General features: G+C 33.4%; 4 protein-coding genes across 5 annotated transcripts; 3 read left to right on the top strand and 1 right to left on the bottom strand.

Moving 5' to 3' along the window:
- Window positions 1-5,941: 5,941 nt before the first annotated feature.
- On the top strand, window positions 5,942-7,874 carry LOC126724397 (uncharacterized protein At4g26485-like). The gene is made up of 3 exons (XM_050428949.1): window positions 5,942-6,370; window positions 6,475-6,679; window positions 7,444-7,874. The coding sequence occupies exons 1-3, from the start codon at window positions 6,220-6,222 to the stop codon at window positions 7,736-7,738; spliced, it is 651 nt and encodes a 216-aa protein (XP_050284906.1). The 5' UTR covers window positions 5,942-6,219; the 3' UTR covers window positions 7,739-7,874.
- A 1,131-nt stretch (window positions 7,875-9,005) lies between these two features.
- Window positions 9,006-13,537, top strand: LOC126720984 (uncharacterized membrane protein At3g27390). Of its 2 annotated transcripts, XM_050423927.1 has the most exons (10): window positions 9,008-9,204; window positions 10,004-10,112; window positions 10,266-10,458; window positions 11,099-11,235; window positions 11,319-11,607; window positions 11,739-11,845; window positions 12,095-12,260; window positions 12,337-12,532; window positions 12,613-12,853; window positions 13,035-13,537. In XM_050423927.1, exons 1-10 carry the CDS (start codon window positions 9,111-9,113, stop codon window positions 13,258-13,260), a joined length of 1,758 nt encoding a protein of 585 aa, XP_050279884.1. In that variant the 5' UTR covers window positions 9,008-9,110; the 3' UTR covers window positions 13,261-13,537. The 2 variants fall into 2 exon arrangements, with proteins under 2 accessions (XP_050279885.1, XP_050279884.1); XM_050423928.1 differs by lacking the exon at window positions 13,035-13,537 and having other exon boundaries at window positions 9,006-9,204; window positions 12,337-12,521; window positions 12,613-12,760.
- A 2,266-nt stretch (window positions 13,538-15,803) lies between these two features.
- LOC126721626 (uncharacterized) lies at window positions 15,804-16,806 on the top strand. Its single transcript, XM_050424679.1, has one exon. It carries the CDS (start codon window positions 15,804-15,806, stop codon window positions 16,755-16,757), a length of 954 nt encoding a protein of 317 aa, XP_050280636.1. The 3' UTR covers window positions 16,758-16,806.
- A 4,194-nt stretch (window positions 16,807-21,000) lies between these two features.
- LOC126720983 (MATH domain and coiled-coil domain-containing protein At3g58270-like) lies at window positions 21,001-24,351 on the bottom strand. The gene is made up of 6 exons (XM_050423926.1): window positions 24,242-24,351; window positions 22,668-22,794; window positions 22,411-22,580; window positions 22,038-22,323; window positions 21,546-21,703; window positions 21,001-21,346 (listed from the first exon to the last, which is right to left on the bottom strand). The coding sequence occupies exons 1-6, from the start codon at window positions 24,285-24,287 to the stop codon at window positions 21,189-21,191; spliced, it is 945 nt and encodes a 314-aa protein (XP_050279883.1). The 5' UTR covers window positions 24,288-24,351; the 3' UTR covers window positions 21,001-21,188.
- Window positions 24,352-26,969: the final 2,618 nt, after the last annotated feature.

The following is a 26,969-nucleotide window of genomic DNA, read 5'->3' as shown; positions in this document are numbered from 1 at the left end:
CAAGCTTATCGCACCCCGGGTCTCTCTCTCGAAAAGTGTTTGAGTTTTGGGGGTTTTGATTCGCGTTATGTTCTGTTTTGGGGTTAAAAGGTGTTTTTGTAACGGCAGAGACCGAGGTGGGTTACGGAGAGTGACGGAAACACACCTCAGGTGGGTTAAGTGATACTTTTCAAACCACGGGTAGGCAAAGTGATTTTCGCCCAAACCACAGGTGGGTTATGTGTAATTATCCCTTAAATTTAAGTTAAATTTTACTACACACTCCTTATTGCAAATTACCATACACACACCCTGTGGAAACACGATTTCAGTTATTATTATTTAATGGTGAAATCGTATTTTTAGAAAACAATTTTACAATTTTAACTAAAATCATTCTTGTACAAACACGGTGTTTAATTATCACTATTCTTAAACAAAAACTAAGATTTCATCTTTGGGAGAAGTAGGAGTGTGAAGAAAACAAATCATTATTTAAGAATGAGAAATATACAAAGATTCAAAAATAACAATAATACATAAAAAATAATGGTAATGTATGGTCAATGTTAACAACATAATATAAATAAGAGAAAGGACATAATAATTGTTTCTTAACACATTTCAACATAATCATTTATTAAAAATATCTCGAAATTCTTTTAAATCCTAAAAATTATTTATGAGTTATTCTATATTAATTTCATCTATCCATCGCGGACAAGTGTAACTTTTAGATATAGCTTATTGGACACTTTCATAGACGGAGAGAGAGAGAGAGAGAGAGAGAGAGTTACATGCCTAGTTTTTCTTTAAATTTATTAAGTTGGGTAATTAGATAATGATAGGATAGATTGTTAGTTTAGTATTTGAATAAATATTATCTACTTATACTAGATAAATATTAGGTTTCTTTTGAATTTAAATCTTGGCTTATATAAATATTAGGCTTCTTTTGAATTTAATTAAATGTTAGCTTTATCTTGTAAAGCCATCTATTTATATGGCTTGATGTTGATTAATAAAGTAACCTGAAAAATATTATTATTGAGTGAGTATTCAATGCTTGAATTGTGTGAAGGTGAAATGGTTTGATTTTGTGGAGCTCCCATGGCTGCCCGAGTTTGCATTGCCCATCACTTTCCTTAATTAGCTTCTCTTGTTCATAGAGAGCCAAATTCCTCTCTTCGAGTGCGCATTGCCGACCACCCTCTTTAGTTGGTGTCTCTTGTTCATATTTAGCCAAACGCAAGGATTTGCATATAACTTGCATTTTCTTGATAACTTTTCATTTGATCAACTGCTAGAGATTCTATCTCTTTCAATTTCTCCATGCATTCCAACAATTGTTCCTTCACGCCTGGCTCTAATACCAAATTTTAGGAACTCATGGGTAGAACTCACCCTTGAAAACCGGCTTGCAACGGGAGAGTGCCCAAGAACTTATAAATGCATGGTTAAGCTTACACTTAATCCATATGGAACACTAATATAGGACACAATTTACTATTTAATTATTGTAATTTATTGATTTTGGTATTTAATTTATAATTTTTTTTATTTTAGGTTTAGGGTTATTATTTCCTTATTTTTAGGTTCTTTTAATACTTTTTAGGTCAAATTTGGTTCTTGTTATGGTTAGGTATTAATTAGAAGTTATTTTAATGCTTTTAATGTGTTTTTTAAATAATTATTCAATCAATAAAATTCATACTTTTGTCTTTCTATTTTCTAGTGGATTCTAGACCCTTTCTCCTTGTGTATTCAAGGACCCTTATTTATTCAAGGAACCCTCGTGGATTTGAGGTTATTTTCAGAAGCAAATGTGTTTTGCTACTTGTTTTCTAGAAGTAGATGTGTTCTGCTACTTGACGCTTCCACATCCCGCATCAAACACTAAGATCATAATAAAGAGGCAACTATATTTTCTTTTCCTTGAAGCTATCTCCCTAAGTAGAATAGCAATTTCCCTAAATTCTAAAGCTAAAGACTATCACAAACTCTTTTATGTAAACAAAATTATGTTGTAATATCTCATCTAACACCTAATTCCAAATATATATATATATATATATATATATAATAATAATAATAACTAATAGTCGAAACTTTTGACTTTTTATTGATCACTCCTTATTGCGCCATGTGGCTACACAAATTACTGCCACGTAAACATTTAAAAACACAGAACGGTAGTTTGGTTTGATTCTTAAACCTTTTCACTATTTAACAAAAAATAATCGACTAAAAGAAAAACTGCCCAAACTAAATAGATGAATGAAATGAAAAACAAGGAGCGGAAAGAAAAAAAAAAACCCACGGAGAAAACAAGGACACACACTCCACTGAACCATATTAGAAAAGTAAAAGAAAATTTAACGTTGGCTTCAACTATGGAACAAAGAAAAATGTTAGGGGTTGTTTGGTACATGTTTTCATACAACAATTTTCAGTTTTTAAGTGCATGTACCAAACACCCCCTTAAAGTGGCAGACAAAAGTGGAATGGCAATAAAAAAGTTAGAACGAAAAAAATATTTTGAAAAAAAAAAAGAAAAAGAAGAAAGAAAGGTAGTCCACTCAGCAATAGAATTTTGACCAATTAAAGCATCATTTCATTTTGCAGAATGACCATTAAAGAGTCTTAAGCAGGAACATCAATGTGACGACAGGATGGTTTCAACAATTTTCTCCATATACTCTGACTCCGGACTACAATTACAAGGGTACCCACAATTAGTTATTTATTTATTTTTCAAAATTGAAGTTATTGATCAACTAATCATACAATTAAGAGGAAACGAGTTATGAAAATTGAATGAAATGCCAAAAATCTAATTGGATAATTAATTTCTATGGAAATGAACGAACGAACTACTTCAAAGTAACAGCCACAACCGCCAGACTCGTGGGTCGGCTTCCACTCAACATTGCATCTTATGTCCTAATCCTATTAAAGGCACACTCAACATTGTATCTTAAACACATACACTAGCATACATCTAAGCATACAACATGGCATTTCATCCCAAACCCTAACATACATCTATCATGGCAAGCATATCAAACCTAGCATACATCTATCATGACAAGCATATCAAACCTAGCGTACATCTGCCATACATATCATCACATCACATCCAAGGCAAGAACATGCATATATCAAAACAAAAACAAAGGCAGCAAACAAATCGTTTTATCATTTAAAGCATGGCATATACATATTCATCAAAGGGAGATAAAGCTTTTATAACAAACAAATGTATGTTCATGTGAATGCATGACTTACCTTACTTACCTCATTGCATCTCAGCACCTATGCATCAATGAATGGACATGTGAATGCATGTTCATGGTATTAAAGCAAGAAAATAAAAGAAAACCCTAATCTAACATGTTAAAGGCAAACAAACATTTAAACAAAGGAACAAAGACTTAGAAAGCATAAAAAGGAACAAAACAGTGGCATATGATATAGAAGAAACAAAGAAACAGAAGCAGAAAAACTCAGATTAGGGTTTCTGAGCACGAGTATTTGTGCGCATACATAGGCCTACATACACAAGCTAATTGTATGCATACGCATGTAGAAGCATGCACACGCAGACACGCCCTAAAAACCCTAACCCAGAAAGCAAGAACAAAAACTAAAAAAAAAAAAAAAAAAAAATCTAGCAACCTAGCATGCTTTAAAACAGAAAACAACTAAAACCTAAACTAAGCAAACATAAACAAAGCAAGGAAGCAAAACTAAAACAAGATTAAAACTAGAAAATGAAGGAAAAGAGGTTAGAACATATACCTCACAACAAAAAGCTCTTTGGCTTGATTTTGATTGTTCCCCTCAGTCAAATCTATTCGCAACTAAACAAAAATTATTAGTAAACTTCAAAACTCGAGGATCAAGACCAGAAAAGGTCTCAATCAAAATAAAATTGACTTGAGAATATTTTGTTAAAAAAACTATCTCTTTGATTCACTATTTCTAGTGAACCTTAGGTTATCCCTTAGGATTTTTTGTATGTGTTGAAAATGTGTCATCTATGGCTTTATATAGTGAGAAAATAGGGGTTTGGAACGGCTCCCAGACAATATGGGATTCGTTCCAAACCTCAACATTAATGCATAAAAACTTGCCTTTTATAGTTTCTGGAACCCTAGTTGCATGCGCAGGTTCGTGCCTGTGTACTCGTGCATCAGACCTACGTATGTAGGTCCTTGCTTGCATACACAGGCTGAGGGTTTCCTTGGCTTTTTATTTGCCAAAAATAGATTTATTTGCTCATAAAAAGTTATATTTTCCATTTTAACATCTCTCAAGTCAATTTGTAATCAAATTAGGCCCTAAACCAATCCCAAGCCTTAGAATTTCAGCATCATTGGGGAGCGGGGGCCCAAGTCTTAAGGAGTACAAAATGTGGTGTCTACAATATGTACATTTTATTCACCAAAAATTAAAATTTTAAAAACAAAAACAAAAAAGGAGAAAATTTTGATAGCATAATTTGATTCTATTTTCTTAACTATACTAGTCGTAAACCCATACATGTTTATGTGGTAGAATAAAATAATTTTTTTATAAAATCTTAAATTGATTATGAAACTACAACATTGTATGACTTTCTCGTGTCTGACTTCAATTTGTGTTATAATTTAATGAAGAAGTCATTGCTTGAACGTACAATGACTTACAACAACCAAAAAAAAAAAAAAAAAAAAAAAAAATTCCCGACAATTTCAAATATTGCAAAAAAAATAACTCAAAAATTCAAATATTAAAACTTTTAAAAGAATAACGCATGTACTAATAATATTTCCTTCATAAAATATTTCATATGCACTGCCATATTATTCAAATATTGTGCTAGTCATATGTGTAAAGTTTGGTGGTTCATGATTGTATAAAAGGGTGTACCAAGATCATTTTTTTAACTTTCTCAAAAAAAAAAAAAAAAAATCATTTTTTTAAAAGTACATGAAAAACTATAAAACGAACCCTTTTTTTTTTCCTCGCATTACTAAAAAGAAAAAAAATATATAAAAAAAAAAATTAAAAAATAAAAGATGTGTTACCCTCAAAAGAATAATTCAAGACTATAGTCATTGAAACTTGTGTCTAGGTTTCAAATATTGCAAAAAATTAAATTACTTATTAACCTTCAATTTGAACAAATTGGTAACACGGATTTTGAATTTGTCATACTTGTGAAGATAATGTTCAAGGATTGTGTCTTTCATCATAGGGTGTGGCCAGTGAGTTGTTGACTACCATTCCCTAAAACTGTTTACGTGTATGATGAAGAATATCGCCGTCCCATGTGCACCTATGAACCGGCAAGGGACTTACCTCCTCCTCCTCCTTCGTCCCATGTGAATTCTGACATAGATGGCCTTTGGTGTTGGCTGCAGTCTTTTTAATGGAAGAGACTGCGTGAGTATAGAGATTGGGGGAAGCTTAGAGATTTTAGAGAGAGAGAAGAAGAAGAAGAAGTTTTTCTGCATGAGGGAGTGATTTAGATTTTGTTTGAGACTTCAAACTAAATAATAATTTATTGGAGTGTTTGGCTGGGTGGATTAGTAGAAGGAAAATTGGTAGGGCCGATTGGGTGTTTTTTTCCTAAACCCACCAAAATGTTTTCTGCTCAAATTGAAAAGAAAACTGAATAAGAAAACTAAGAAAAATAATTTTTTTAAGATTTTTAATGGATTTTAGGCCATTGAAACTTATTGAAGTAATTGTCTCAAATAGTGTACCCAATCACTGGCATTTTATCTCACTACAATAGTGTACTCAGTAACTCTCTAATTGTCGCATCGTGTGCTACACAAGTTGTACACTCTACAATGTACTTGAACACTGCTTGTGCCGATACATTATGTAATACAAATACAAATACATTCCTATGAATGTTCTTTTATGCTCAGTGTACATAGTAATTACTCTCCAGCTGCTATAATAAATATGAAACTTGAACGTATGAGACTGCCTATACATATTCCATTCTTGATATCTGGTTTTGCATAGGATTCTGTACCATTTTCATCTATAATGGCCACATTATCCTTGGCATTTAAGCAAATCTACAGAGGGAGGGAGAGATTCATATAAGTGTACAATGGTTAAGACGAAAGAGAAAAAGATTCAGCACTACTCCAGCTCTCAGAAGATATTGTTGGTTGGTGAGGGAGACTTTTCATTTTCCGCTTGTTTGGCTAGAGCATTTCGCTCTGCCGCTGTACAATGGGTAAGAAGAAAGAGAAGAAGATTCAGCACTACTCCAGCTCTCAGAAGATATTGTTGGTTGGTGAGGGAGACTTTTCATTTTCTGCTTGTTTAGCTAGAGCATTTCGCTCTGCCGCTAACATGGTTGCAACTTCTCTTGATTCTAAAGGTACAAACAGAGTTACAGAAAGCCTTAATTTGCCTCATAGTACTGATCTTCTTGCTGTTTTTATGAATAATACTAATTTATTAGTTTTAATTTGAATCTTTCAGATACTTTATTGACAAAGCATTGGAGTTGTGTACCACACTTGGATGACTTGAAGAGAAGAGGGTGCTTGGTGCTGCATGAAGTTGATGTATATGACATGAACCAACATCCCACCTTAATGTCCATGAAATTTGATGTTATCGTCTTCAATTTCCCTCATGCAGGCCATTTTTCTTGGCTATGTGAAAGAGACGAAGAGCTTATAGAGTAAGTATGTAAAGTGATTCCTTGGTTGTTCATTTGGTTAAGAAGGAGAAGGAATAATAATAATAAAAACACACCTGTTTCTCTGCCTTGCTTTGTCTCAATGTTTTTACTCTGTCAGATTCCTATCCCATGATTGTATTAGAGATCGATGCTACTCATCAGGGGGTCCTCATTAACACATTTTAGTGGTACATTCATTCACCATCAATTATTGCAATGCACATGCTTGTGTTATTTGATACTCTTCAATTCAAGAGTTGTCTAATAAATCTGCACAATTTGATGAGAATGTTGCACTTTTCTTTAACAGTTAAACAAAATGGGGGAATTGGGTAGTTAATTTTTTTTTTTTTTGAAAATAAATAAAATTCTTAGTGTTGTGGTGTGCACCGTGCAGACAGTTTATTTTTATTATTTTCTGGTGGGAGAGGAGGAAGTAGGGTTCAAACCACAAACGTTAGACACATAAATGATATTATTATCACTGGATTATCATTTGAATCCCTTGATAAGTATAGAGTAAAAAATGCTACTATGGATAAGTTTTAAGAGTTGTGACAATTACACACCATGTATATGAGAATGATTTTAGTTAAAATTATAAAAATTGTGATTTCAAAATATGATTTCACCATTAAACAATTATAACTGAAATCGTTCTTTCACGGGGTGTTTGTACGGTAAAGTGCAATAAGGAAGTGTGTAACAAGATTTAACTTAATTTAATATGTTGTATTTGTGTTTCGGGGTTTCCATTGATATAGGATGCACAAAGAGTTGGTACAAGCATTTTTCAACAGCGCCCGTAAGATGCTGAACAGAGATGGGGAAGTACATGTTGCACATAGAGACGACTATCCATATTATGAGTGGAAGATTGAGGAACTTTCTAAAAGAGCAGGTCTATATTTGAAAGAGAGAGTGGAATTTTATAAGGTTGACTACCCGGGCTACCACAATAAGAGAGGTGGTGACATCGAGTGCAACAAAACATTCCCTCTCAAAAGCTGTTTCACCTTCAAGTTCTCTCTCCAGAAAAAATACCGCTCAAATGCCTGATAATGATAATCAAACAAGTGCCAAGTAACACAGTCGTTGTTGATTATATGACAAGTGCAAATTGTTCAGAGGAAATTGTCCAACATAGTGTATAAGCTAATAATGTTATTTAAAAAACATTGTTTATTTTGCTTTCCGTATTTTCAGGTTTTTTGGAAAAAGACTTGGGCAATTTTTTAGGAGAGCAAAGTTTCAACTAATATTGTCAACGAAGTGAGAATTTATCAACACATAGGTAATAGAAGTTAACTACAACAAATACCAAAAATAAGCTAGCTAGCAAGATACATAACATAGAATCTAAGAGACAAATCATCAAACACATTGGAGACATATATAATCTGCACGCAAGACTGATGTGGTTCAGCACTATGCTTAGATTCACGGTCTAACTCCAAACAATTCATAGAACAAAAAATAAGTACCGTATAAAAAAGGTGAAGGTGTAATCTTCAGAGTAAATTTTTTTTACTTATAACTTTTAAGGCTTTGCTAATCCAATATCTAGATTTACCCTATGGGCTGGGCCTCCTAATAGCCTAAAAGGAAGGGGGAAAAAAAAAAAGTTTCAGGAAAAATGGCATATATACCTTGTGCTTTTATTTTTTATATATATATATATATATATCATTTTTATTTTAAGAATCTAATTTATAAGTAAACAAAGTAATTTGAAAATTAATAGGAGAGTGAACCTATTTTTTAGCCAATGTTTTAGTGAAAGTTAGAATTGCATTTTTATCGAACTGTTCTTTAATTTTGTTTTTACTTAAACATAGGAATATAATTTAGTGGAAGCTGGAATTGTATTTTTATCGGACTATTTTTTAGTTTTGTCTCTATTTAAACATAGAGATGTAAAAGTATTTTTAAACAAAAAAAAAAAATGATAATTCTAAACAGTAAAAATCCCTTAAATAATAGTAGAATAAATGAATACTAATTTTTAAGTACTTTTTAGAGCGGTATACGGTACTTCTTTTTTCCCGTATTTACGGTGAAATCCACACATAAAATTTATGATAAAGCCCGTGATAAGAGAAAATACTATTTTGCTGCAAAATTACCTAAATATTTTCCTCTATTAAGAATCCCGAGGGCTGCATGTGTCTTTCTCTCATCTGTCTTTGGGACAGTTTTCAGTGTTCACGAACTACGACACCCATGTCCGCCACGTGTCAAACTGGTTGTCCATGTCTTGCCACGTGACTCTGCTTTTTCTTTTTTTGTTATGGAAAAACTTAAACTGCTTGCTTTGTTTCTTTTACTTTTGCTTTTGTTTGTAGGATAGGATCATAGAGTCATAGGTTGCCAAAGTAAAAAAGAGAAAAAGCAATCACCAACAAATTTCACTTGCAATCTTCTCGTACATATGGAGGTTCCTGTTGGGTTCTTGCGCAATCTATGGAGCTTCCTCTCTTTTCTCCCCTTTTTCCTTTTGCTCCTCCTCCTTGGCCTCCTCAAAGGTACATATATACAAAACCTTTTGCTTTTTCTTAATCCTCTTTCACTGTTTCTGTTTTTTTCTTTTTCTTTTTGGTTGCTTTGGTGTGTAGCTTAATCTGTAACTAGTAGTTCTACGCGATTGCATGAACTTCGTTTCTTTAGTGTTGTATATTATGAACTGATGCAATAGAAGCATATATACCAGTCTATATATATGTCTGACTTTATATGTTGGTGTAGCCCTGTTTGGTATAAGCAAACACAATCAATCATCACATGATTAAGTAAATGTTCATCTGCAATTACACATATACATGAGTATTATTATAGAAAGCATAAAACATATGAGCCAATTCGAAGACAAGGCTAGCTATAATAACATAATAAAATTGTTGAAAGAGAGAACACATAGAATTAAAGTGATTTGGAGTTTAGAGGTCCACATCCACATAAGAAGGCATTAACAATTACATCTTTAGGATTAAACTCTATATTACAATTAATCCATTGAACATTATTTATAGTATAGTACATCCTAGACTAACAATAGTTGAGCTACAAGTAAGATTAGGATTATTTTAATTGTATTCCAAATAAGATTAAGATTACTTTACTTGCATTCAAAGTAGGATTAGATACAATGAACATGGATAGTAGACTTGGACCTTGACTAGGATTGGGTCTTGATTTCTTTAATAAATATAATAGATAGTTCATGGGCTAATAAATAATATGGTATGCATATGTTTATTTCACTTCAATGAAAAGTGAATGGAATTGTAGACTAATCCTTGTTAACAATTGATCCTCCTTTCACAGCTGCGCTTGTTGGACCAGTAGTAGTGGGCATCATATTTATTGCAAACTCAGCAGTTATAATTGGGCTGTGGACTGCACATTTTGTGTGGACTTACTACTGTGTGGCAAAGTATGTTTTTCTTGCTTGGGAAGAAAAACTCATATTTCGTTACTGAATTTTTACATATGTATATAGTTGTTACGTTCCCATGTTCTTTTATGTTTTTAGTACTTTTATCCAATGTACTTCTGATTAGTTACCTATCTTGTCCTATAATTTCAGAACCAAGAAGCTTGGGCTGGTTCTAAAGATTTTGGTGCTAGTTTCATTGCCAGTGCCTCTGGTCCTTTGGCCAATCTTTGGAATTGTTGGAAGCCTTTTAGGGGGAGTAGGATATGGATTTTTTGCACCCCTTCTTGAGACTTTTGAGGCTGTTGGGGAGAATGTCACTGAGAAATTCTACCACTGTTTTGTTGTAAGTTTTTCTCTCTGGCTTTGACCTATTTGGACTAGCTATTTAGTGAATCCTGAACAAGAAGTTATTTTTGTATCAGAATTGTTATGAAATTGTTTTCACAATGTAAAGTGTTGTACCTCTGATTTGGTTGTTCCTGTTTGTAATAAACCCTGTTTTAAGGGGGAGGGGGGGATATATTGGCTATTGTCATCCTTATTATAACTGTGATCATTTCTTTTGAAGACACATAGTGAGTCACCTTTTTCTATGATGTATTTGTAAATTACATAAATACAACTAATTGTAGTTTAATAGTATAGCTTTGTTTATTATATCAAAATTCTTATCAAGAGTATCCCAAATAAGAGCCCTGATGAATTTTCTGACTTTACTATAATCCTCGATAAATGTTATTAAGTATTATTTCTCAATTGCTGAACAGTTTTATGATTCATCATCTACATCTTGAAATCATGGTGTAGCTTCATCATATATGCCCCATTGTTAAAGAGCAACAATGCTCAATGTGTCTTGCATGAGTTTAATTGTGGCTTATTCATACCAAACAGTTGATATAAGTGAGGCTTTTCTAAATTGAGTTGACCTTAAAGTCTAAGCAATTTGTCTGGGCGCTTTCTTTCTTTTTTTTGGGCACCAGGATGGATGTTGGTCAACAATTAAAGGAGCCTGCATAGTAGTGCAGGATTTCACAGACTTCTGCTTCCACTCATACTTCTCCTACATGGATGAACTAATTGAGAAAGTACTTCCAAATGAAAAGCCTATGGACATAAAGTGAGAAATTTTCCTTTTGACACTTTCCTGTATGGTGACAAAACATAAATTCTTTAAGACATGGTCCACTTTTCCCTTGCTAGATTATCAAAATTGCCAAGTTGTTTGCTAGCAAGCCTAATTGGCGTACAAGTGGATGTGCTTTTAATTACTGCAGTTGCTCTCTGGAAAAGCCCTTACATGCTATTCAGGGGCTGGAAGAGGCTACTAGAAGACTTGATTGGCAGAGAAGGGCCATTCTTAGAGACGGTATGTGTTCCATTTGCTGGTCTTGCTATCATCTTATGGCCTTTGGCTGTTGTGGGAGCCGTGATCGGTTCTATTATTTCTAGCTTCTTTCTGGGACTCTACAGTGGAGTTATTGTCCATCAGGTGTGTTATAAGTTGCTATTCTCATCATGTCACTGAGTTTAGGTTATAATGCTGTAAGAATTTTATATGTAGATATGTTCCTTTTGTGTTAGTTTGAATATTTATCTGAAAAGTGATTTATTAAATTCCAGGAAGACTCGCTTCAAATGGGACTTGCCTACATTGTGTCTATAGTTTCACTGTTCGATGAATATGTAAATGATTTACTCTACTTGAGGGAGGGATCTCGCCTTCCCAGGTACACTTTGGAATGCCCTCTTTTGTTATTTACTGTTCCACCCCCCCCCCCCCCCCCCCCCCTCTTTTTTCTTCTTTTTTCCCTTCTAAGAAGTAAAAAACAAGCATGTTTTAGGAACAGTTTAGTGAACAATTTTGCTGAAGATAGAGGAGATGAGATGAGAATATTGGAAAATTTGAAATCCAGCTCATGAGAAAAAAGTCTTTACATGCATTGATTTTGATTCTGAGGCATCCTTGTGACAGCCAGGCCTAAATACCGCAAAAACATGAGCCCTAGTCCTGAGAGAGAATGGCTAGGTGACAATGGTGGCAATGACTCAAAGAATGGAAGTGAGAATTCTTACGATTCAAAACTTATATCAGAAAGATCAAGAACTTTGAAGTGGGGAATCCAACAATATAAACCAGTGCAGGTAAGGACTCATGACTCATGAGGTACTTTTAATTATTAAAAACCTTGTGTAAATTCAATGTGTTTCAATGGGTCAGGTATGGGACTGGCTGTTTAAATCCTGTGAGGTAAATGGTCGGATTCTTCTCCGTGATGGTCTGATAACTCCCAAGGACATTGAGGAATGCATTCTGAAGGGTAATTGTAAGAAATTGGGCATCAAGTTACCTGCTTGGTCTATATTACAGTGTCTGCTTGCATCAGCAAAGTCCAACTCATCTGGGTTGGTGATCTGTATGTCTCTCAAACATTTGTTTTGACTTTCACATAGCTAACTAGAGGTCTAATCATGATCATGTAATTGAACATTCCAGCTGATGATGTGGAGTTGACGAGGATGAATGTACCAAGGGATAAAGTGTTTGAGTGGTTCATTGGGCCCCTATTAATCATGAAAGAGCAAATAAAGAAACTCCAGTTAAATGAAAATGAAGATATGTGCCTAAGAGAGCTTGTTATGACATGCAAAAATGAAAAACCTGAGGAGTGGGATGACACTGAGTTTGCATCCAGTGACAAAGTCAGAAGAGCACAATTGCAATCCATAATTAGAAGGTACATTTATGAAAAGATTTTATCTGAAACAGTATAAGTCTTGGTGTCTGTTGCATAAAAAATAAACCCATCCAGGGTGCATGCAATTGAACATTTTATGAAGTATCCACAGTTTACTCAGTAAACTTAAGCTCTTTCATGTTATTAGTACATAAGCACTTTTTCTCTCTTCCTTTGGCAGACTACAGGGAATTGTAGCTTCAATGTCCCGGCTACCAACCTTCCGACGTCGCTTTAGGAATTTGGTGAAGGTGTTGTACATAGAAGCAATTCAGGAAGATACTTCAGGAAATCATATGGGAGGAATCTTGAAAGCCAAATATGGCAACAAGAGCTGTAATCAAAGTGAAGACAAAAAAGAGATAGATGAAATTATAAACAAGGGAGACTATGGAAATCTAGTATGAATGAGCTGTAAATCTTTCATAGGATGTAGTAAAGGCTTGTGTTAACACTAGATTGGAATTTGACAAAAACAAAAGAAAATGGCTTTGCTGAACCGAGAGACCTGCTATACTCCATCTATCTTTGTCATAGTTTCATTCTAAGCTCCTTTTTTTGGAACTTTCTAGGCTATCTTTGTCATAGTTTTATTCTAAGCTCCTTTTTTATGGAACTTGCTAGGAAGAATTTTCTCTTTGGGAGTGAGACTTTGACAATGACATGGAAAACTGCATTGGGATTCTCTATGATTCTTTTTTTATTCCGATAGGTTGGGATGAAAAAATCTTGGGAAGACATCTTGAATAGTTAATATAACATATAGAAACACAACTCAAAAGGCCTAGTTTTATTCTAAGTTCTTTATTTTTGGAACTTTCTAGGCTATCTTTGTCATAGTTTTATTCTAAGCTCCTTTTTATGGAACTTGCTAGGAAGGAGTAAGACTTTGACAATGACATGGAAAACTGAATTGAGATTCTCTACAATTCTTTTTTTATTCTAATTTTTTGGGGCGATAACATCTTGGGAAGACTCTTTAAATAGTTAATATACCATATAGAGAGACACTTAATCCAAAAGGCCGAAACCCAATGAGTATGAGTTTAACTATATTATATTAACCACTTATTTTTCTAATCATTATTCAACATGAGACTTCATTACTTAACCAACCACACTACTCACACTTGAATATTCGAACACGATTCTATAAAATTCTTAAGGTATCCTCACAACTAAGTATGCATCTATTTTTGAAACAAGTGGATTGGAGTTTATCGCGTCATCAATAATTAAAATAGGCAAGAGTTTTTCTTAATTTAAATTGATAAGCAGACCAATGTATTGTCCTTGTCATATTTTTAGGCCTTGTTTAGGCTTGAACCTTAATTAGGTTGAACCAGTCCTAGAATCATGAGATGTGATAGTTGTTTGCCATCAGCTACCCTTTTTGACTTTGCCTTTTAGACAACTATAAGGTGACACTTATCTGTTGATATGGTCAATAGTCAATACAACTGGCAAGCTTGGAAAACCAATTTGAAATTCTCTCCTTTTTCCAGTAGGAAATTAGACTTGAAACTAATAGCAATCTGCTAAGCAAAAGAAGAAAATCTTATTCCCAGATTTGAAATCCATCAAATATATGTATATATATATTATTTTTACATCATGCTACATGTGATCAATTTTTTAGTTGGTCCAGATAGTGACATGGCAAGATCTTGATCAAAGAATTAGACTATTAAGTATGAAGTAATGGGCATTTGAGAGATATGGCATGCTGTAAATTTTGTAAAGGATTAAAATCATGCACATTTCCAAGTCCTTTTGTTCTCGGTTTCAAATGGTTGACAGTGAAAATTTGATACTAGAAATATTACAAATTTTACTACATACCCTTTACAAATTAATGTGTCATTAATCACCAAAAAAAAAAAAAAAAAAAGATACTGAATATAGATATTCATTTATTATGTTTTCGAAACACACCACACATTTCATGCCACATCCGTTTGTTATGGTAATTATGTAAAAAAATTGTTGTCTTTAGGATTTCTAAGCTTAACAACAGAGGACAAACAGACTTGAAACTACCAGCTAGCAAATATCAATCTGTTAAACAAAACAAGCAAATCTTATTCCCAGATCTGGAATCCATCAAGATGTATGTATATGTATTATAATCTCATGATCATGCTTCATGTGATCAGTCGTTTATTTGGTCCAGATCTTGATCACAGAATTAGGCTATGAAGTATACAGTAATGCGCATTTGAAAGATATATATGGCATGCTTGTAAAGGGTTTAAAATGATGCACATTTTCAAGTCCTTTTTTTACTCCCTTTCCCATGGATGGTTGATATATGAAAAATCAATTTCCAACAAAGCATTTACAAATTAACTTGTTACCAATTAATCACAAATAAATTTAAAAAATTAAATAAAAATTAATAATCCACCAATCATATTCATTACTGCATTACTTTGTTAAGGCTATGTACTAAAAGATTTAGTATCTTTAGCATTTTCCAAACTTAAAAACCGTTTGATATTGGGTGGACAAAGAAACTAAATATTATAGTAAAAATATGTAAGGACCTTCTGTCACAGATCCGTGGACATTTTCATAAGCCCTTCTGTTTCGGTGCCTCTGAGTTGTCAGCCTCTAAAAGGAGATTTTTTCTCCACAAAACAAACTTCCTTGTCTACCTCCTCCTAATTTTCTTTCTTTACCAAAAATCTGACAAACCGTTTCCCTCTGAATTTTCCATTGCATGTTTCATTTTCCAGAAACATCATTGCCCTTCAATCTTTTCAACAACATATTTTGATTGTTTCTGTCATTGGGGGGCTGCTTTTTCTTCTGTCAAAGCTCGTTGAAGTTCTCAGGTTGAGGTAATTATCATGCAAGCTTTTACGTTCATGCATGCTATGTTCATTACATCTCATGGTGCAACAAGAAAATTTGCTTGACAGGAAAATTCATGTATGCACAAACAAAAATGTATTTTACTCGTTCTGGTAGATCTCACTCAGTGCATATTCAATCACCACCATTAGCAGAGAAGATAACTGAAGAGCCTCCTGCAAATGTAATAAATAAAAACTCGGCTCAAAGCACTGTGACATGCGTGTACCAAGCCAATATTGCAGGCTATTGGCGTAATGTATCATTCATTTGGTGCAAGAACCTGATGAACCATTCTTTCACTGTTAAGGTTGATAGTATAGACGGTGATTTCAATTACACATGCAAGATTGAGCTTAAGCCTTGGCATTTTTGGAGCAAAAAAGGGTACAAGAGTTTTGAGGTTGATGGGAATCCAGTGGAGGTGTATTGGGATCTTCGTTCAGCTAAATTTGCTGGTGGTCCTGAGCCAAGTACGGATTTTTACATTGCTCTAGTTTCTGATGAAGAGGTTGTGTTGTTATTGGGAGATTACAAGAAAAAGGCTTACAAGAGAACAAAATCAAGGCCAGCCCTTGTTGATGCAGTGCTTGTTTACAAGAAGGAAAATGTATTTGCCAAGAGATGTTTCTCTACAAGGGCTAAATTCAATGAAAGGAAAGATCATGAAATTGTTGTGGAGAGCTCGACAACGGGACCTAGAGACCCCGAAATGTGGATTAGCATAGATGGGATTGTGTTGGTTCATGTTAAGAATTTGCAATGGAAATTCAGAGGGAATCAAACTGTGCTAATTAACAAGTTCCCTGTGCAAGTGTTCTGGGATGTACATGATTGGCTATTTAGTAGCCCTGGCATGGGACATGGTTTGTTTATATTCAAACCAGGTTCACCTTTAGATTCAGAAAATGAGAGCAGAGAGAGCAGTAGCCAAGGAGGTGGTGATGTTGACAGCGATTGCAGCAGCGGGTATTACTCTACTTGGAGTAATTTAACAGCAACAGCTTCGGAATTCTGCCTTTTTCTTCATGCTTGGAAGATTGAGTGAGATTTAATTATGAACAACACTTTTTTGCCAATGACAATGAACAGCAATGTTGCAAACTTATTAGTAATATTAATGGGTCTTAAACCCTTTTGTTGTAAATTACATATGTTTATCATCTTTCAAATTTTTCTTGGCCAGCACAGTTGATTTCACCCATATCATATATACCTAGCATGATAATTACAAAGGATCTTTCATCAGTTTAGTGTTGTCTAGGCTAGGATTTTCATGGATAGGGCTGCAAGCTGTGGAAGCTGTAGGGGTATGGATTCACAGATACATGCATATTAGATAGCTTTATGTACCAAGAGACTAATTATATCTCAATGATATTGTCCAATTCTCTCTATGAGAAGAACCTGATTTCAAATCCCACTTATTGTAACAAAAAAAGCCTTTGTGTGGATTATAGATCCATCAATTTAAATTCCACAGATGTAGGGATTTTTCAGTACAGAACTTGTTGGAATTTGTCAGCATTGAACTTGTATATGTACAACATACAACATGAAGCAAGAACAACAAAATGAAACAAACTGTAGACGATAGACTTTGAGGACTGGAGCACGTTATAAATCCTGCCTCCTTTCTTCTATTTCTTTACTTTCATTTTTCCACATACACACCCTTTTTTTACATACAATAAAATTCCAATTTATATATGATGTCCGCTTCATAATAATTGTTTTTTATCATCATTGAAAAAATTACCTAAATAACTAGGCAATATTTTAGATCCCTAAATTTAATCACGGCTAAGTTAATTAAGGCTAATCAAATTCATGATTAACCAAATTAACTAAGGATGGAAATAAACAATTGCAAGATGTGGAAGTTGTAGGTGTATGGATTCACAGATAAGAGAGTTTACCAAACCCCACAACCGTACCTAAACTGATCAAAACCGCCAGTAAAATGAAGTAACGCACCACAAGTGGTAGTGAAAAAAGTGATGTGTGATGTGTAGTTCTACATTAGAAAATTGCACAAAATCATACCGCACCGCACTCATATATATATATATATATATTTTTTATATTAAATATATATTAATATTATATGAAGTAATACTATTATAAGAGATAGCCCTTCCACACCTGAACACTTGTTAGGCTGCTCTAAATCAGCCCAACATTTTAAGAATTAGCCCAAAATTTTGAAAAGGTTCCTAGCCCAAAACCAATCAAACTGTACCACACATGTGAGCACAAAATTGAGGTGCAGTGTAGTGATAGTTTTACTCAAAACCCTACCGTATAATGTGGTGATAAAAAAAAATACTAAAATTGCATTGAACCACACCATAAATATCCTTATTCACAAATAAATGCATATAAGGTAGATTTATATGTTGTCAAGAGACTTATAACTAGTAGCTGAACCAGAAACTTGTCATTACCGGCCGAATAGAAAAGCATGTGATTATTTTTTTTCTCTAAATATAAACGGGTACTTTATATATATATATATATATATATAGGAATGGAAACTACTTTCTAAATCAGTGTGTACTATATTTATATATGATGTATTTTACCCATTAAATTAGAATTCATGAAAAAAATGTAATAAACTTAACATTTTTTGTGTTATTTATAAATGAGATTTAGAATTGAAATTACCAGGATTTAAACTTCGGATTTGAACCCTTTAGAAACACCGGTAAATTGAGTTACAGAACTTAAATTATACAAAATTACAAATACTATATTTTGTAAAGGAAAATACTTATCACCTAATAAATAAATGTATAAGTTATATTTTGTGATTGATGACAGATTTGTGTGTAAACCCTATGCGATAAGGTTTGTAATATTCCTAGCATCATCTTTTATAAACTAGTCAAAGATAATTTTTTTTTTTTTTTTTTTGAGAATTAGTTGTGGTGGATTTAGATATAATATTTTATTATCTTATTTAATATCATTTTAACCAGGCTTACAGTTTGACACCTTAATTGTTGTGGAAATATCGAGATATTTTGTTGTGTATTTTTATTTCTTGCAACTCCTAGTCAAATTGTCAAAAGTGAGATAACAAATTAAATTCAATCTCTACAAGTTTTATAGTTGCAAGAAACATTATTGTTCATCTGTAAACATTATAATGTTACCGTCACAAATTATTTTACAACATTTTTTATAAATTACTAATATAGCTCACCAATACTAGTAAAAAATTATTTAAACTCAACTGAAACAAGGGTGCATTAACCACACTAAATTAACTAAAGTTTTTAAAGAGGATAGCATCATCTCTACATGCGGTGAGCCTCTATTCTCGCTACATTAAATTTCAATGTTGATAAAGTATTGAGGCTGATGTATGTGTATGAAAATGAAGATAACTAAACAAGCAAAAGTAAAATTTTTTAGATTAGTTTAGCTAAATATTTAAAGAGATTGATGTGAATGCTCTAATAATGGCTAACTGAGATTTAGTTTAAAGAGGAAAAGATTAAAATATAAAACATAAAATAAATTTAATTCCGAAAAATGTTAAGAAAGGAGTATAAGTTACAAAATAAATAAATAAATTGATTTACAAAATATATAACTTAAAATGTAGAGGGTGTTTTGTTTTTTATTCTTACTGTAGATTAAAAGATATTTACAAAAAGTAGTCAATCATGATGGCCATGGGTCCGTTGTTGCCAGTCATGATGAGAGAGAGCGAGAGATCTGCTGTTGTGTATCGCATTGGCTCTCTGGCCCCAATTTAGCCTTAGGTGGGTCAAAGTTGTCAAAATGGCTCTCTGTGGATCTTGATGGGTTTGGTGCTCATCGGTGATGAGTGGGGTGGGTCTTTTGTGATGCGTAAATTGCTTTATGCCTTTGAGTAACTTATTTTTTGATCAATCTAAAAATATTTTCTCATTTACCATTATTTTCCATCAAATCAAACGCCCGAAAATGGTGAAAATATTTTTAGTCAAAACAAATGTAGTCTTAGAATAACTTAAAAGAATAATTGAAATATAATCAATTTAGAGTTTGTTTGGGATTCGTTTATTTTGTTGAAACTAAAAATTTTTTGCTGAAAGTATTGTAGATAAAGGTAAAAGTTAACTGAAATAGTATGATAAAATCCATGAATAGTACCAAAAAGTGTAATGGGGCTCATAAATAGTAATAAAAATAAGTTGAATAGTAAAATAAATAGGCAAAATCAATCATGCCCAACGGATACTTAAATAGACTACTTAATTACTTAAGAATAAATTGAGAAAATAAATAAATACAGAAGTATTAAAATTTGACACCATACTAAAGTATTTCAAGACATTATCTATATACTTTGATTTCCTTTTAGAATATATACAATATTTAGGCTTTGTCTGGTTTGCTTTAGGAGGGGTCAAGAAGTGTTTTAAGGGGTTAAAACTCTTCTAGCTGGAATTGCCAACGATTTCGCAACTTGGCTAAAGAATTTTAACAGGAACTTAAAGCTGAAAGCAATTTTTAACTTAAAAATTGAAATTCAGTACTTTTAGGAAAAAGCACTACAATTCACCAAGTATTGCTGAAAGAAATTTTTCAACTGCTAATGACCTTCTATTCTGTTAAATCGTATTATCAGTTCCTTAAAAGTTAAAAGTGAATCTCATCAGCTACAACCCAATTCGGCAATCACAGGACAAACAGGAATTTTCTGGAAGAATATTTGGGGCTAATCAACTCCAGCTAAGGTGAGAAATTTTATTTGAACGGCCTGCAAAAATGCTATTCCCACAAAGGCCAGCCTTGCTCACCGAACTGTGTTTGATGATCCAACCCGTGACATGTGCCGTAGCGATCCGGAAGATGCTCTCCACGCATTGTGGTCCTGCCCAGGTATTTAAGAGGTTTGGAGAAGAGATTCCCAGTGGGACTTTCGTTTGATGCTATTTTTGATAGCTTTTCAAAGTTAGTCCATTATGTTATGGAATCCAGGACAACGTTGATCTCTTTGCTATGATTTCATGGATGATCTGGTTTAGAAGGAACAAGCTTTGGAATCCATCTCAGGTCTTCCCCATTAACTCAGTCTACAAGCAAGCTCAGGACTCACTTTCTGAATTTTTGCAAGCTCAACCACGGCCTACACTTGCCCCAAGTTACTTGGATTTTACCTTCTACAACTAACCATAAAAAAATACCCTTCTCTATATATACTTTTGATAGGTACCCTTCTCTCTCTCTCTCTCTCTCTCTCTCTCTATATATATATATATATGCATGCAAAACACTAGGAGCTAAAGAGATTAGTCAGAACATTCATGTAATATAATATGCACAATCTACGATAACCATGACAAATATATAAGTTATTCCAAATTTGATATTATCTCTACAACTGCAATAAGGATAATCTCCCAGTCTCCAAAAAGAAAAAGAGAAATCTCCCTAATCTTACCAAATGCGGTTCCGAGAAAAATAGTAGGCACCATCACTATGGGAACAGCTTAATGTTAGACACAGCCATAATTTCTGCTTCCACAATTAAAGTGTCATTCACAAGAAAACCCTTCAATGCATCATTGAGATTCTCTAGAAGCAAAAATTGTGAAAAGCCCCGGTCTTTCATTGATTTAGAAAACCAATGTTTAGCTGAAAGAAAGAGAACGAAACAAAGTTTACAGTGGAACAAAACAAGTGAAGGAGAACAGGAAACACATACATAATGAGGAAACTCAGGTTTAACCATAGCTCTGGTAGAATATCAAGCAAATTGAGAAACAAAACCCCCACCGGAGCCTATATTTTCCCAACGTTTGAATTGAAAATATGATTAAAATATTCGATTTACCTGTTTTTTCTACATGATTTTTGTTGATTTGGTCCCTTATCCGTAATTTGAATTCTGCAAAATATTTGAGATCCGATAGAAGACAATCACATGAGCAGAGGTAGACAGAAATCGCTTCTTTTTTATTAGAATCTCCTTTAGGATAAACCAGTATCTTCCTGGATTCAGCAAAAAGAATTAAAAATGATAGTGCAAACACAATAATAATGGAAATAATACAAAGAGACTTATCTGAAATAATTCATATTAGCCCATTAATCACCACTATTAAAAAGAACAAAATAGTCTCTCTTATTTTCAATGTGGGATTAAACATTTTTCCTAACTCCTCATTTTTCATATTCACTTCCACATCTTTATTTTTATGTTGTAATATTTATTCATTTTAATTAATTAATATTAAAATGCTCCAACAAAAAATAATGCTGATAAACATAAAAATTTACTTTCCTTTTAATAACAATAAAAGTGCAACTTCTAGTAATAAAATACCATTGTGAATCTGCAACAGTGAATTCTTGAGAATAAGATTCTTCATCTAGTGCTGAGAAGTTTTCAATCTTCCAAGTCAAAGTACTATTAGCAGGTTGTTTTGTCATGGAAACACACTCCAGTTTGCTACTATGATTATGAACAAAAACCTCTACACCAAATAGGCAACAATCATTGACAAGGTATCCATGAGAATCATCATTGAAAGTATCCAAGGGAAGAAATTTGGTAAAGCCCCATTCGGTCTTCATGTCATGAAATCTTTTAATTGAACTATCATCAGCATCTGGACAAAAGATGATATAGAAAATAAATTTACGAAACCATTATACATACATGCATATTTATTTGCATCAATTATGAGAGAGCAAACCATGAATGGTCAAGTACTTGTCCCGAATCTGATCAAACACGAACAATTTGAAGTCGACATAAATCTCCCAACCAAGAGGAAGATTTTCTGTCTCTACAATTGCTAAGTAAAGGGAGATATGACCACTCCCATTCATTTTTTTGTTTCCTTTTGGATAGAGAGACAACCTCCTGTAAAAGAAGACAAACCTCTTGACAAAGAAAACATTTATATTTTAATTGAAAAAATAATTAAGAGGGTAGAGCATTATGGTCCACCATTTGTGCCCGCAAGCTTCAAAAACACCAGACTCATACTTTTCCGCATTCTTGGACAGTATAGAGTATGACTCTATCTTAAGCATGTAATGAGTTGGAGGTAAATGTCTTTTTGATCTTGTGATTGCTGCAAATAAAAGGCAATCTTCTAAATATTGACTAATGACATATAGATTGGGGTTCGGAAATGTTTTCAACCAAGCAGTACTAAAGCAGAATCAATGAACTCAGAAATTTTAAAATGAATAATGCAGTACTGGTTCATGCAAATGCAGCAAATGTCATTTTGTAATCTATCACATGGAATGTTATTGATAGCTAAATACATTGTCTATTCATTGCCTAGCCTCATATTCTCTACTTGATCAAGACTCCTACAAAAAATATTTTGGAGTCATACATACTTCTTTTGGGGGGATTCAAGCTGTTAGTCCAGTGGTACCAGCACCCTCTATAATGTCCAGTATATGAGGTTTAAACCCAACCTCCACCATCTCCCCCCACCACCCTCCATTTTTACATGGCAAAAGATAATAATAATAAGACCATTTTGACTCTTCTTTAATGATTTTCAATCATCCAACTTGAAAATACAATGATTTAATTGAAGTACAGTGATAGAATCTGATTTTAAGTTTGGACATGTCATACAAATAAACATAAAATATTTTGGGATCATAAACAACTGCAGACCTGTTACATGAAAACCTTTTTTCCCCTTTATATGGATACTTAAAAGACCATTTCGACTCTTTTTCTTAAATGGGTCCCAACCATCCAACCTGAAAATATAATGATTTAATTGAAGCGATAAAATCTAAATGTCATGTTTGGACATGAAATACTTCGTGAAGTGCAAAACACATTTAGAAAGTGCTTATTAATCCTAAATTGAGCCATTTTCTACAAATAAACAAATTTTAACTATAAAAAAATTCATTATCGTATATTGGAACTTAACACTTTAATCCTTCTATTCCCAAAACCTACAATGTCATCCCTATCAAAATAGTCACATAGGATATAACATGAATAAAGACCCCAACTCGAAAGTAGAAACACATAGGTAACTCTATAGGTTCAAAAAATAGTTCGAGTCTGTCTCAGTCTTGTGTTCACTTTCCATTTTTTTTTTTTTTTGGGGATAATCGTGTATAGTAGCTTTTAGAAGAGATTAAACAGTGTCGTACTTAGTGCACAAAGCTTCTACTTTTGCGGGGTTTTGGAGAGGTCATAGTAGACACCGACCTATTTTCCAGCAAAAGACTATCATATACTTCTCATTTGAGATGCTGACTTCAATTATGACGATTCTAATGTTTATCACATACAAGTACAACTACAGCAAAATATTTGCGGGCTCGACAGATTGATTCAAAAAAAAAAAAAAATCGAACTTATTATAATTGCTTAATTCTTTTTAGAAAAGAAGTTGGGAAATTCATATAACTCATATAGAAAAATAAATAATATTCATGATGTACTTTTATGAACACTGAAATGAAATGAACAAGAAACAGAGCAAGATAGACTCAAATTTTATAATTGCGAGGAGGAGGGAAAAGAGAACATACAGAGTTCGTCGTAGAAGTTGGTAGTAGCAGAGTCGCCGGACTTCATCACTTCAAAATTTTCTGGTTTCTGGAAATCCTCTTTTTGAGAAAATTTTTGATAATTTGCATCCTTTTTATATAAAGGCGCGTTTGGGGGGTCGGAGGTAAATGTCTTTTTCCAATGATAGAAAAAGAAAGTTAAAAAAAAAAAAAAAATAGTGCTTGACAACTTTGTGTTGGCGTCCCCACAATCTGGACCGACCGTCTATGACCCTATGAAAACGGAAAAAACATTCGAGGTAACTTGCATGCTAGCATTGTTGCTGGAAACAATATAACAAGTTAACATGCATTAGAAACGAAATTGCAAATTAACATATCGAGTTTTAAAATCTTCATTTCCATCTAAATATCGGGGCTCAAAGATGCAATTTCCACTTGCTGATGTGGAAGTTTAATGCCACATGGATTTCAAGTCTTATAGACTTAAGTTTTAAAAATGCAAAATAGAGTCTTTAAGACTCAATTTACGTCGGCCTAAATATAAAACACACAGATCTCACTCAAACACGTTACTCCTCACAAATGGCGGAGCCAGGATTTGAGTTGAGGGAGGGCAAAATTTATATATGATATAAGCACTTACACAAATTTTTATGTGAATATATAATATTTGAGACAAATTTGAAAAATTAAAAGCTATTCATTTAAATACTAAGTGATATTTAATGTAAAAAAAAAAAAAAAAAACTCTACAAACAAAAAAAGCTTATTCATAATATTTTATTTATCTATTGAGATATTTCTAGCATGAGTGATCTTTTTTTTTTCCTTTTTTCTTTTTTTTTAAGAGCCAAAACTCAAGTTATAAATGCAACTATTAGTAGTTAGATAGATACTGAGTGCAATATATGTGAATTGCTATTATTTTGGTTAATGTGTTCCCATAAAATGTTCAAATTATAATATGGTATGGACAAGCTAAAAAAATTTCAGTGCAAGACATGCTAGTCGAGGACTTAAGATTCCTCAATAGTTCATTTAGAAATTATGCTCTGTTTCAAGGTTAAAGAAACAAAGTGGCATTTAAAAAACCCAAAAACAAAAAATAGGCAGGGGTATTTAATAATTTAGGTTTTTTTTTGGGCGGGCCAGGCCCCCCCCGCGGCTCCACCCCTGCTCCTCACACTGCCTCTAACACTCCTTACTACTGACTCACCCATAACACTCCTCACTGCCTCACTGCTCACTCACCCATAACACCCACACTTCTCACACCACATTGCCTCTACTCTCACACCACATTGCCTCTCTTTGTCACTGCTCCTCCCTCTCAACAAATTTACATCTTAGGTAAGGGTTTGGGCTTTATTATCATTGCAATTGGGTATTATTTATTGTTAGGTGTGGGTTAAAGACTTTGCCTATTTATTTGGTAGATACTTAACATCACTTAGTTAAGATACCATGATATTGTGAATATATACAACTTTGTTTTGTTAGTGTAAATATTTTGAGTATTTATTTGCATGGTTTTTGTTAGCAAAATTTATTCAGCATTTCTAGTAATGTTAGGCTCTTATCAAGAATGTGTTTTTATCATGATCTTACAAGGATTTTGGCTTCTTTTTTTTTTTTTTTTTAATTATTATTGGGTATGAAATGGGTAGTCTTAGCATGATCGAAAAAGGATTTGGGTATGAAATGGGTAGTCTTATCAGAACTAATTTGAAGACATTTTTTTGTCTAACGTACGAATATGTAATGAAATTCATTCCCTTTGAATGAATTGAAATTTGTACTTTGAGTAGAGAAAATGTTGTATACTTTAACTAGATAAAATGTTTTGTAACTAACATAGTACACTTGACTCTAACTGGTTCACAATGATTGTAATTGATATAATCTTATACTATAGGGGGCCGCTTAACAATGCCAATGCGAACAAGGGATTGCCATTTGAAGGGCCGAGTATAAAGTGATATTATACTCAAATTCATCATAGGTTGAAGACCCTTGATGATTTGAAGATGATAGTTATGGAAGAATTATGTGTGAATCCTGTTGTGCACAACATACAAATTACTTATCATTCTCCACATGAAGTCCTCAAGCACTGGATTAATTACAAGTATATGGTGATAGAAGCAAACAAACATGTAAATATCATGTTTGACAAGATAGAGAGAATAACACAAGTAAGTGTTATTAAGTTGTACATAAAGTTGGAGCCGCATGCAGAAGTTGGTGCTGAGGAAATCCAACAAACAACTACAAGTTTACAGTTTACAGTCCCAGATGCTCAACATGAGTATTTTACACATGTAGAGGATAATGATGATGACGATGACGAAGACTATGTTGATGAGACTGCCATTAATGGTGAAGATTTTTTTGATAGAGATGAGTATGAAGAGAGGACTGAATGAGACGACTTTGAGAGAGATATTGATGACCATGAAATTGAACCCAATGTTCATGATGATAAGATATTTGACTATGGTGAAACTGATGCAGACAGTGTTATTAGTGTCCAAAACATTACAAACATAATCCCTACCTACACACCTCTTGCCTTGTCATTCTCTGCAAATACTTGGGCAAATATGGTTGATCCGTCAAATATTGAGATACCATTTGTTTCTACCTGGAAAGAGGTGATGAATTTTAGCAAAGGGTTGACTTTTGCCAATAAAGTGGAGGTGAAGCGCACATTTACAATTTATGCCCTCAAGGAAGACAAACATTT

Source organism: Quercus robur, chromosome 4 (genome assembly GCF_932294415.1).
Source record: "Quercus robur chromosome 4, dhQueRobu3.1, whole genome shotgun sequence".
Taxonomy (NCBI): Eukaryota; Viridiplantae; Streptophyta; class Magnoliopsida; order Fagales; family Fagaceae; genus Quercus; species Quercus robur.
The sequence above is the reverse complement of the archived record's forward strand: the minus strand, read 5'-3'. Positions and strand labels throughout refer to the sequence as shown.